Source organism: Chenopodium quinoa, unplaced genomic scaffold (assembly GCF_001683475.1).
Source record: "Chenopodium quinoa cultivar QQ74 unplaced genomic scaffold, ASM168347v1, whole genome shotgun sequence".
NCBI lineage: Eukaryota > Viridiplantae > Streptophyta > Magnoliopsida > Caryophyllales > Amaranthaceae > Chenopodium > Chenopodium quinoa.
Genome location: NW_018744784.1, coordinates 143640 through 156882, shown reverse-complemented (window position 1 = coordinate 156882; position 13243 = coordinate 143640). Strand labels below are relative to the sequence as shown.

Here is a 13243-nt window from a genome sequence, read left to right as displayed (position 1 = left end):
GGCAACTTTCTCTCTCCTCATTTTTTTTTAATTTATTTTTTATTTTTTTAATTTAAAATTTTTGTTGGGTGTGGTGGGGTTGTATGTTTGCTTTTTCTGAATTTGGTCTTGGCACTTCCGACAGTTTGGACTGGAGTGCCCTGTTATTTTGCGAAATTTGAGGTTTTTTCTTTTAAAGATTTGATATTTTTAAGCCCACTCTCTTTTGTGGCGCGTAGGTTATACTTGAACTTGTAGTTTACTACTCCTAACCAAGGATGATGTCATTAGTACTTAAGTTGATATCATAAATTTTGGTTTGTTGTTTTTATTGGTTCATAGACCACATGGAGTATGTCATAAATCGAAATACAATTTCATGTTAATGTGAAAATTAGAATTAGACAAGTTATTACAATTATGTCATTAGTACATACTTCATATGATTTAGGTATACATATACAATTTGTTATAAATTAAGTTGCACGAAGTAATATGTTACTTTGTATGTGTTAAGACATTCAATATGTCATTGAAGAGATACTATATACAATTTAAATTGAATTATAGATAAGATTATTACATGATTTTTTTTTAAACAAATTATGTACTGATTTTCATCAAAAATTTAATATACTACCTAAGATTGTATGCACAACAACACAAGAATTTATATTAATTGGAATGCAGGATCAAATCATATATTGCACAGTTGGAAAATTATGTCGATGCACCAACAAATTCTTTTAACTAATTAAGTATTCTTCATAATTTAAGTACAACCATACTTAAGCCTTCAAAAAAAAAGTACAATGATACTTAAACAGATGAGATACTGATTTGTATTCCTTTGTTTCAATGAATGCACCATTTTGAATTTTTTACACTATTTATTAAGTACATAGTATTAACTTATTTAGTGAGCATAATGACGGATATACCAAATACTTTGTAGCTTAGGAACCCATAATGACACTCATGCAAGGGTTAAGCCTAAGCTAGCTTGTAAAAACAACTTCAATGTAAGGTGTGTTGAGCCTTTTGGTTTTGATGGACAAATTGACAAACTCGACTAATGAACGTTTTGAGTCTTTGGTGAATAAAGGGTTCAAGCAAAGTTCGTTCCGGAGTAGGAACTTGGATGCGGAGTAGCATTCTCTAAAAAGCCTCGTGCAAATCTCACGTTTTAGTTTTAATTGTGAGCACTCAATAATATAAAGTCGGAAAGGAACTCAATGGCTTATGTTATTAAAAAGACTACTGGAATAAAAGTTAGTTTTAAAAGATAATTTCTTAAGGAAAAAAGATGATTTGTAAAAGTTTTATCTAGTCATCTATTTTCGAATAAAGATAATTATCTAAGATAATTATCTAGTTGTTTTAATATAAATAATTAATTTATCTTTTCAAATAAAATCCTTTTTGAAATAAAATCTTTTTAAACAAACTTTTGATAAAGTTAACAAGCAGTTTCTTTGTTGTGAAAATCTCTGATTATACGGTTTTATCAAAGCTAATGTTTATCAAGTTGTTGAGATAGTGGATTAGTGAGATAAGGCTAGGAAACCTCCTTCATGATCACCATCTGTCAAGATAACTCCACAAGTTGTTAGTGGGGTGTTGGCATGTGGACGTGATTATAGTGGAGGTTAATGACTAAGCCTTCTCTATAAATACTCATGCAAACTATCTCAGCAAAACACAACTCTTGAGCATAAAAATTCCAGTAGCAACCTACTAACATAAAGAGAGTTATTTTCCTTCATATATTCTTGAGTGCAATAGGTATTTGTAATTACAGATTGTATTGAAGCACTTTGGGGTTTGGGATTGTGAGTTTGTGTAAGGTAAGGTCAAGGAAGCTTCGCTGCTGAAGGCTTCTGTGAGAGTTGGGAACAAGTTCCTAATTTGTGGAACTTGTTAACGGGTTTGAATCTTCACTTGTAAAGAGTTTGATTACGTAGTGGAAATTTAGAAAAGCCTATATCTTCTCTCGTCATTATTTCATTTAGTCAAATTCCGCAAAAGTTTTTAGATTTCATCTCAAATACAATTCAGCCCCCCCCCCTCTTGTATTAGCCAGTTTGACTTTCAGTTGGTATCAGAGCAGGAACTCAGAGCACGCAGGCAACCCTGTTGAGTAAGTTCCTGGGAAAATGGCTTACACAGAGGAAAAGGAATTCGGGAGTACATCCATTCAAAGGCCTCCATACTTCAACGGCAAATATTATCCTTATTGGAAGGATAAGATGGAAATCTTTATCCAAGCAGAGAATTATCAGGTATGGCGGATTATACAAGTAGGAGATTACGAAATTACGAAAACGAATGCTAATAATGAGGTAATCCCTAAACCTATGGATGAATATGAAAAAACTGATTTCGAAAAACTAGAAATGAATGCTACTGCCAAAAAGTTTTTAATTTGGGGACTTGGACCCGATGAACATACTCGTGTCAAAGGGTGCAAGTCCGCAAAGAAAATTTGGGATCTTCTGGAAGTTACACATGAAGGAACGTCAGATGTTAAACGTTCCAAAATAGACATTCTTTTGTCTCAGTATGAGCGCTTTGAAATGGGAAACAAAGAATCCATTAAAGACATGTTTACTCGATTTAAAAGTATTACTAACGAACTATCGTGTCTTGGTAAGATAATTCCTATAGATGAGCAGGTCAGAAAGGTCTTAAGAAGTCTTCCAGACAATGACAGATGGAGAGCAAAGGTTGCAGCTGTGCAGGAATCTAAAGACTTCACCAAGTTCAATCTAGAACAGCTTGCGGGTTCCCTCATTACCCACGAGATCCAGTTGAACAACCGGACTCAGGAGACTGTCAAAAGTCAAGGGCTAGCACTAAAAGCTAATGAAGAATCCGAAGAGAAGTCTGACATTGATGAAGAAGAAGCTGCAATGTTGGTGAGAAGGCTGAAAAAATTCTACAGTAACAACAAGTTTTTAGACAAGAAGAAAGGATACAGTAAAAGAAATCAGGAATCCAAAGCCAAGTCTTCTTGTCACAAATGTGGAAGCACAAACCACTTCATCAAAGAGTGTCCATTATGGGAATCTGAGAAAGGCAAGGGAAAAGAAGCTGATCAAAACAGAAACTCCAAGCCTAACTTTTCTAAAACAAATTTCAGGAAAGCGATGATTTCCACGTGGGGAGAATCAAGTTCCGAAGAAGAGGAACAGGAACACACAGACGATGAAGTAGCCAATCTCTGTCTAATGGCAAAGCATGATGATGAGGTAGTCATTCAACCTAGTTATTTGAAATCTCTCTCAAAGGATAAGTTAATCTCTTTATTGTTAGAAACCTTAGATGAATATAAAGAATTATGTGCAAAACTAAGGCAAGCCGAAAAGGCAACTGGAATTTGTAGAGATCATGTTAAGTATCTGAATAGCTTAAGAAATGATGTTAAAGGCAGATTCTTTGAATTATTAGATAAAAATATCATGCTAAAAGAATCCCTTGAAAGAGTCAAGAGTGAGAATATCATGATGAATGTTGAATTGACTTAATATAAAATGTTGTGTACTAACATTGATTCTTGCAGGTCTACTGAAGTTCCTTTAATAATGTTCAATACTGAACTAGAGCATGTTAAGAAAGAGTTAAAGGATACAAATGATAAAAATGAGAAATTAGAAAAGGACCTAGAAATTGCAAGAAAAAGTAGAAGTAAAGCAAGCACGGGTGTTCCTAAGTGGGTACAGGAAGCTCAGACAAAAAGAACAGAAGGTCTAGGCTATGTTCATAAGAAGAAGTCCACTGGAAAGAAAAAGAAGTATGTGAATTTACCTAGTGAGACCGTTTGTTCTTTTTGTGGTAAAAAGGAACATCGCAGTGAAGAATGTACTAAGAAAGCAAATCAGTACAATAAGAATGTGAACTATGTTTGGCAGAAGAAAACTGATTCAAATGTGTCAACACAGGAACCCATGAATGAAAGGGTTCCTGCTACTAACCCTTAATTTCTTTTGCAGGTCGCAGTGAGGGGGAACAACCAGTGGTACCTCGATAGCGGTTGTTCTAAGCACATGACAGGAGATGAATCCAGATTTTTCTCACTAACGGCCTATACAGGGGGAACAGTGACCTTTGGAGACAATAAGAAAGGCAACATTGTTGCTGTTGGCAAAGTAGGAAGGTCAAGTTCCCATGCAATTAACAATGTATTTTTAGTCGAGGGTTTGAAGCATAATCTACTCAGTATTTCTCAGTTTTGTGATAAAGGAAACTCTGTAAGCTTTTCTTCTGAAAAATGCAAAATCATCAACAATGACACTGGAAAAATCGTTTTGGAAGGAACTCGTAAAGGGAACACGTATACCGTGGACCTTAACAAAGTTCCAAAGTACAATCTATCTTGTTTAAGTGTTATTGAGGATGATCCACTTCTATGGCATAAACGTTTTGGACATGCTAGTCTTTCATTGCTTGACAAATTAAGTTCAAAGGACTTGGTAATCGGACTACCTTCTATCAAGTTCCTAAATGACAAAATTTGTGAAGCCTGCATCAAAGGAAAGCATGTTCGATCATCGTTTAAATCAAAGAAAATGGTAAGCACCACAAAACCATTGGAACTCATTCATATGGATTTGTGTGGCCCCGTTAGAATTCAAAGTAGAAGTGGAAAAAGATATGTCTTAGTTCTTGTGGATGATTATTCTAGATTTACATGGGTCATATTCTTACATAGTAAAGATGAAACTTTTGATATGTTTATGACTTTCTTGAAAAAGACACAAAAATCAATAGGTAATCCACTTATTCATATGAGAACTGACCATGGTACGGAATTCGAAAATTCCAAGTTTGATGAATTTTGCAGGGAACAGGGAATAAGTCACAATTTCTCAGCGCCAAGAACACCACAACAAAATGGTGTGGTTGAGAGGAAGAACCGAACATTGGAAGACATGGCAAGAACAATGCTAATAGCAAGTGGGCTTCCAAGGAATTTTTGGGCAGAAGCCGTCAACACAGCATGCTATATCATCAACCGAGCCATGCTCAGACCAATGTTGGACAAGACACCTTATGAACTGTTAAAAGGGAGAAAACCTAATATTGCTCATTTAAGAGCCTTTGGATGCAAATGCTTTGTTCACAATAATGATAAAAGAAATCTTGGAAAATTTGATGAAAGGAGTGATGAAGCAGTCTTTTTAGGATATGCATCTAATAGTAAAGCTTATAGAGTTTACAATAAGAGGACTATGTGTGTAGAAGAAAGTATACATGTGATTTTTGATGAAACTAATAATTATGATTGTATACAGGAATATGAAGATGGAGATTTTGAAATTGGTCTCACTCGTTCAATAGACCAAGATGAAGAATTGATTCCCAGAAAGCAGCCTATTTGAATTACTGAAAATACTGATAAGGAACCAACTGAAGTTCCAAATAATACTGAAGCCTCTGTTCAAAATACAGAAGAAACAGAAAACACAGAAGGCGAAGCAAATGCAGAAGCAGAACACCATGAAGAAATGGAAGAAAGAGCAACTCAAAATAACACTTTTATACCAGCTCAATCATTTCAACCAAAGCCATGGAAACATCAAAGGTCACACCCCCTGGATAAAATTATAAGTGACCTAAGCAAGGGAACTCAGACGAGATCCCAACTGAGAAACTTTTGTGCATTCAACGCCTTCCTATCAACACTGGAACCTCGAAATCACAAAGAAGCCTTGGAAGATGCTGATTAGATTGTTGCCATGCAAGAGGAATTAAATGAATTCGAAAGAAACAAAGTGTGGCACCTTGAACCTAAACTAAAGAATCAAAAGGTTATTGGTCTCAAATGGGTATACAGGAATAAGCTAGATGAACATGGCACAATTGTAAGGAACAAGGCAAGATTGGTTGTTAAAGGCTACAATCAGCAGGAAGGTATCGATTTTGAGGAGACTTTCGCTCCTGTAGCTAGATTAGAAGCAATTCGTATTTTAATTGCATTTGCTGCATTTATGGGTTTTAAACTTTATCAAATGGACGTCAAATGTGCTTTTTTAAATGGTTTTTTAAAGGAAGACGTCTATGTTGAACAACCACCTGGATTTGAGGATCCAAACTTTCCTAACCATGTTTTTAAGCTTGATAAAGCAATGTATGGATTAAAACAAGCTCCAAGAGCATGGTATGAAAGACTTTCTAAATTCCTTTTACAAAATGATTTCAAAAGAGGAAAAGTTGATAAAACTTTGTTCTTAAAATCAAAAGGAACTCATTTATTAATTGTACAAATTTATGTTGATGATATTATTTTCGGTGCAACTAATGAATCCTTGTGCAAGTACTTTGCCGATTTAATGAGCAGTGAGTTTGAGATGAGCATGATGGGGGAACTCAACTTCTTCCTTGGGCTCCAAATTAAGCAAACTAACGAAGGAATAATGATCCATCAGCAGAAATATGTGAAGGAGTTATTGAAAAAATACAGTATGGAAAGCACAAAGATAAACCACACTCCCATGGGAACAACCATAAGGTTGGACCAAGACCCCAAGGGAACTCGTGTGGACCAAACAAAATACAGAGGTATGATTGGTTCCTTGTTATATTTAACTGCTAGCAGACCTGACATTTCGTTTAGTGTAGGTCTTTGTGCAAGATTTCAATCGGATCCAAAGGAATCGCATCTAACAACCGTCAAAAGGATTCTACGATACTTAAAAGGGACGGAAGACTTGTGTCTGTTCTATCCAAAAAGTGACTCGTTTGACCTAAGAGGATATGCTGATGCTGACTATGCAGGAGATTTAGTAAATCGTAAAAGCACGTCAGGTATGGTCCAATTCTTAGGCTCTTGCATGGTTTCTTGGAGTTCCAAGAAACAAAACACTGTTGCTCTATCCACTACCGAAGCAGAATATGTGGTTGCTGCTGCATGTTGCTCTCAATTGCTATGGATAAATCAACAGTTGCGTGACTATGGCATTATTTTAGAGTGCGTTCCTATTCATTGTGATAACACAAGTGCCATTTGCATCTCTAAAGATCCAGTACAACACTCTAAAGTTAAGCATATACATGTAAGGCATCACTTTTTGAAAGATAATGTTGAAAAGGGCTTAATTAAGCTAGATTTTATTTCTACTGAATGTCAAATTGCTGATATATTAACTAAGCCTTTAAGCAGAGACAAGTTTGAAAAGATGCGTGTGGAATTGGGGATGCTACGGCTAAAGTGATTTTTGTTTGGAACCCCTAAGGTAAAATCGGATGTAACTAACAATGCTATGCTCAATCTTGTGTGCATAACACAGCTGAAATTACCCAGGGGAAAGATTTGTGAAGTATTGAAAAGTCACTTATACATACTTTTAATATGTTAAAAATATTGAGCCATGCTGTTTCAAGTTCCCTTTTCATCATTCTTTATTCTCTGTATTATGATCACGTAAATTATCATCATAATTTACGATCAATTTGCACTTATCTATCTTTTTAAATTTGTTTTCCTTCTTGTTATTATCTTTTTTTTTCCTTCCTTATTTTTTTTATTCTTATCTTTTTCCTTCCTTATTTTTTTTCTATGTTCAATTCTTTTTCAATAATGAGGAATACAAAAATATTTTTTTTCGTAAGATAAGGAGCTAGTATATTCACTACTCCTTACTTTCCGTATATTTCTTATCTTTTAAAAGTTTATCTTTTATTGTGTTAAGTTTGAAAATTGCAATTAATCCACCCTATTAAATTCCTACTACCTCTAAAACTACTCTACTACCTCACCATAAACTGTCACTTTTTCTCACCCTTCCCAATTAAACTCTTTTTCTTTAACACTCCACCCTCACCAATCACATCAAATTAACTTCTCCATACACCCTCATAAAAACCGGCCTCACTCTCTCTCCTTCCTATTCACACTATTCATCTTCTCCTTCCTCTCAACTCACCTTCATAACCATGAAAACCAACCTAAACTCAACACCGAAACCACCAAAAACCCGAATACCTCCTCCCAAACCTTCCTCTGCTGACGGCTCCCCTGAACCAGTCCCAATTGTCGTCGTTCACCCAAAAGCTCCACCAAAGAGAATGGCTACAACCGTGAAAGGAGGCGACAGGAAGAGGCGAAGCTCTCAAAAGTTTCCATCTTGGAACTACACTCACGGATATCACATCAATTATGACTGGTGTACGGCAAGTAAGTTCTCCGAATTCACCTCCTTAATTGATTATCAAGAATGGGTGCATTTGTTCCAAAATTGTTCTCACTATCCAATTTACCCTAAGCTTCTGTTTGAATTTAAAAATACTTTCAAACACAACAATGGTGTATGCACGGCTACAGTCAAAGATACTTACATTCATTTTGATGTTGCATATTTAGGGAACTTGTTTCAAGTCCCCACCTCTGGCTATAGTTCGTACCTAAAACACAAACAAATTGTGCAAATTGGGCATTATGATGAGAATAGAATAATCAAATTTATAGGTGGAAACCCGAAAAGCAAGACTTCACATCATAACATACTCACTCCTCTTCACAAATTACTGTTCAATTTCACATGGAGAGGCATTGTTCCCCGTTTGCAAAAACGAAGCACAATATCCTTACTAGATGCAACCATCATCTTTTGTCTTGCTCGGAAAATAAAAATAAACTTTCCAAAACTGATGATTGAACATTTGGTTTTCTATGCTGCTAAAACTACTATTCCATGTGGATCTCTCCTTACTGTGTTGTTTAAGTCTTTTGGGATTGATGTTGAAAGTGAGTCACCCACTTATATTAAACCTGAGAACATTCTTTCGGAGCAATCTTTGCTTCGCCTGAGCCTTAAACTTGAGAGTGGGATAATTACCTTCTTGACTAGAGGAGGAGAGGAGAAAAATAGTGGAAAAGGGAAAACACAGGTTGTAGAGGGAGATACAAGTGAGTCAGAAGAGGAGGAAAGTGAATCTAAAAAAGAAGAAAGTAAAGAAAAAGGAGAGGAAGACAAAGAGGGGGAAGAAATTTCTGAGGGGGAAACACAGGAGGCAGAACCTGAGAAAGAAGAGGAGACTCAGAGTGAGGGGGAATCTAGTTCAGAAAGTGAGAGTCTTGACCTCCCTTTTAAAGGGGAACTCAGGAGGAGTAAGAGGAAAATTGTCAAACCTACTGTTTCTACTCTAAAGCCTGTGATTATTGAAGACATTAGTTCTTCAGATCACTCTGACCCTGATTTTACCCCTACACAAGTTCCTTTTGCTTCTGAGCCATCTTCTGTTCATGACTCCCCCCCAAAACAAGCTAAACCCTCTTCCACTCCTGTTTCACCTCCAAAACAGACTTCTACCTCTCCCTCCCCATCTTTTCCTACATCACAGCCTACAGGCTTTGCTGCCTTCTCTGGAACAAATGCTTCTATTTTTGATATTCAACAAGTGAAAACAGTACTGGAGCAGCTGACAAAGATAGTGAGCACAAAGCTGGAGGAAATGGCAAAGCAGCTGACTTCTCTTCAACGCCAAGTGCAGGCTGTGGCAGACACTCAGGCAACTAGTTTTACTGGGATGGAGAACAAGGTTGATGCTGCTGCGAAGAACATACTGCACAGCACTCAGGAGATATTGGAGACGATTAACAGGGTGGCTTTTGAAGAAGTGGAGGAAGCTTCTAATGACCCAATAAACCCAGCTGATGAACCAACCTATTCCCCATAATTGCAATTTCGAACTTGTCACTTTTAATTTCTTTTGCTTTTGCTTGTTTCATTTGGATTTCAGTTTGAAATTCTTAACTCTTGCTACTCTTTCCTGCTTTTGATTTTCGTCTATGGGAACTTGGCTCGTATTTTTCATATGATTGTGTGTGTTTGCTGATAATTTAGTACCTCACTTATTTTTGCCTTGCATTATTTGAGCTCACTATTCCCTACGTAGTCTAGTGGGAGTATAGTTAAATGTTTTTTTTCATCTTTTGATAATGCCAAAAGGGGGAAAAGACAAACTTCATGGCGGCTAAGGTGTTTACCAAGGAACTCACACATCGAAGGTACAAACTTTTGCTAAGTTCAGTTAACTCAATAAAGTCCTAGTAATCTAAGTTTTTAAAGTCTTTGTTAATTTTTCTTTTGCTCAGTCTTTTTTAAATAAATACTTTTTAGTATTTTTCTAAGTTCTTTAATTACTCTGTTTGTTTTTTTGTTTTCATGTTTTGCTTTAAATTTTTGTTGCATGCCTGGATGATTTTATTTACCTAAGTTTGTCAATGTTTGTCATCATCAAAAAGGGGGAATTTGTTGAGCCTTTTGGTTTTGATGGACAAATTGACAAACTCGACTAATGAACGTTTTGAGTCTTTGGTGAATAAAGGGTTCAAGCAAAGTTCGTTCCGGAGTAGGAACTTGGATGCGGAGTAGCATTCTCTAAAAAGCCTCGTGCAAATCTCACGTTCTAGTTTTAATTGTGAGCACTCAATAATATAAAGTCGGAAAGGAACTCAATGACTTATGTTATTAAAAAGACTACTGGAATAAAAGTTAGTTTTAAAAGATAATTTCTTAAGGAAAAAAGATGATTTATAAAAGTTTTATCTAGTCATCTATTTTCGAATAAAGATAATTATCTAAGATAATTATCTAGTTGTTTTAATATAAATAATTAATTTATCTTTTCAAATAAAATCCTTTTTGAAATAAAATCTTTTTAAACAAACTTTTGATAAAGTTAACAAGCAGTTTCTTTGTTGTGAAAATCTCTGATTATACGGTTTTATCAAAGCTAATGTTTATCAAGTTGTTGAGATAGTGGATTAGTGAGATAAGGCTAGGAAACCTCCTTCATGATCACCATCTGTCAAGATAACTCCACAAGTTGTTAGTGGGGTGTTGGCATGTGGACGTGATTATAGTGGAGGTTAATGACTAAGCCTTCTCTATAAATACTCATGCAAACTATCTCAGCAAAACACAACTCTTGAGCATAAAAATTCCAGTAGCAACCTACTAACATAAAGAGAGTTATTTTCCTTCATATATTCTTGAGTGCAATAGGTATTTGTAATTACAGATTGTATTGAAGCACTTTGGGGTTTGGGATTGTGAGTTTGTGTAAGGTAAGGTCAAGGAAGCTTCGCTGCTGAAGGCTTCTGTGAGAGTTGGGAACAAGTTCCTAATTTGTGGAACTTGTTAACGGGTTTGAATCTTCACTTGTAAAGAGTTTGATTACGTAGTGGAAATTTAGAAAAGCCTATATCTTCTCTCGTCATTATTTCATTTAGTCAAATTCCGCAAAAGTTTTTAGATTTCATCTCAAATACAATTCACCCCCCCCTCTTGTATTAGCCAGTTAGACTTTCAAGGTGGGACAAAACTAATAACTATCTAGATAAGAACTAACAAGGTCACATACGTACATCTTTACTTGATTTACAATGCTACGGTAGTTCTTTACTTATCCATATTACCATATACATATCTTAATCTAATGACTAGTTGTACTAGTTCATGTTCATCCAGATAAGTCAATAAAAAAGAAAAATAAGTCAATGAAAACAAAAATTCTCTTCAACGAAAATCTGTCGATCCGACTACTATGATATTTGACGAACCCTTTTATTGAATATTCAAATTACATACCCCTCAATGCATAAGTTTAGTCATTAATTAATTAATACAGAGTAATTTTTTTTATGAGAAAATATTATAATTAAACTTAAAAAGTATAATGTTGAGATAAATCTCACAAGATCATATATGACCAAATTTCTCCTTAAATGTAATTTACAAAAGATAATTAATTAAATGAGAGTATGTGAATAGCTAATACAAATATATAGTGAGCAAACTAAAATATCGGAGCTAATATTACAGTAATACTCAAAATAATGCATGTATACCGTAGTTACAAATGCTTAATTAATTAATTAGTTGATTTAATTTATACAAGTAAGGGACTTGTAACAAATAGTCAAAACTTAAGATAAATTATATGAGTTGTACATATATATTTTTCACGTCATTCTCAAATCAATAAGTATTGTATGTGGCCAATCGAGACAGTCACATGATATGACATGACCAAATTTATGTTATAATAGTGTGTAGCTTTGATTCATTATTCATATATATGATTAGTAACCCCATTTATTAATAATATCCATATTTTTTTTATCTATGAGGTTGAGTAGTAACCCTAATTTTGTATATATGTGAGTAACATTAGTTAATTAAAAATAAGTAAACTAACCCTATTTATTTGTTCATTCAGATGTTTAATATTTCTAGCTATATTGTTTATAAAACTAACCTCATTTTCCATCATTAGAGTAACCATCATCAATAATCCATCTATCAGGGTAATCTCTGCATGCCCATTTGATCATCTTAATTTGTCACCTCCATTATTCATATAATTGTCTTATATGTGAAGTTTGTGAACTGATCACAATATGATCAACTAATGATGCGACTAATTACATCAAAATTTGTGTTCTCTAACAATTTTGGATATTAAGATCTCTTTGCTCAATCTATAAATTAATTACATATACTTCTAGTTTTTTTTTTTTCTTTTTGACGAAGAGAACTAACAAAAAAACAACAAACTAAAAACGAAAATGAAGCAACTGACGTCTACGGGCCAATCCAGCTAAGCAATGTGCATAATCCACAGTTATTCTGGTGACCTTGCAAAAGGTGCACGTAGCAAACCAAGAAATGATGTACCGAACTTCATCCAGAAGCCAAACAACAGATATGTCTTCCACATGTTGACCCCAAATCAACTGTAGAATAGAACTGCAATCCGTAAACAACCTTATGTTACAGAACCCTTTATCCTTAGCATGTCGTAAACCCAGCAGACATAAATATAACTCCGATTGAAGAGCCAAATTGTAGAAAACTGCCTGAGCCCCTCCTCCTAAGCATGGAGAAGAAGTACCAGTCAAAAAGAATCAGCCCGCACCTGAACGATGATCCCCAAGATCCCAAGCCCCATCAACTACAAGACAAATATCATGTACTGTCCCATGCAAATCCTGAACAGGCACAGAAATTTAGGATGAAGGAAAACCTGGAGGGAAAGAAGGCAACCAAATGGAAGAAAGAGCACGACCTTCAGAACTCCTGTCCCTCCAACTAGTAGCCAAAGCAAAAATAGAAGCTGGAGAATACACTTCCGACCGAAAACAGAGGTCCTAGTTAACCAGACAACCCAAAGCAAACCAAAAAAAACAATCCAACACACCCCACTTCTTAAGGGATCCCAGCTTGTAGATTAATTCCATAAACCAAACTTCAAACGA

General features: G+C 35.2%; 1 protein-coding gene across 1 annotated transcript; it reads left to right on the top strand.

Annotated features, from left to right (window-relative positions):
• Positions 1 to 8628: 8628 nt before the first annotated feature.
• Positions 8629 to 9657, top strand: LOC110703802 (myb-like protein V). Its single transcript, XM_021881584.1, has one exon. The coding sequence runs from the start codon at positions 8629 to 8631 to the stop codon at positions 9655 to 9657; it is 1029 nt and encodes a 342-aa protein (XP_021737276.1).
• Positions 9658 to 13243: the final 3586 nt, after the last annotated feature.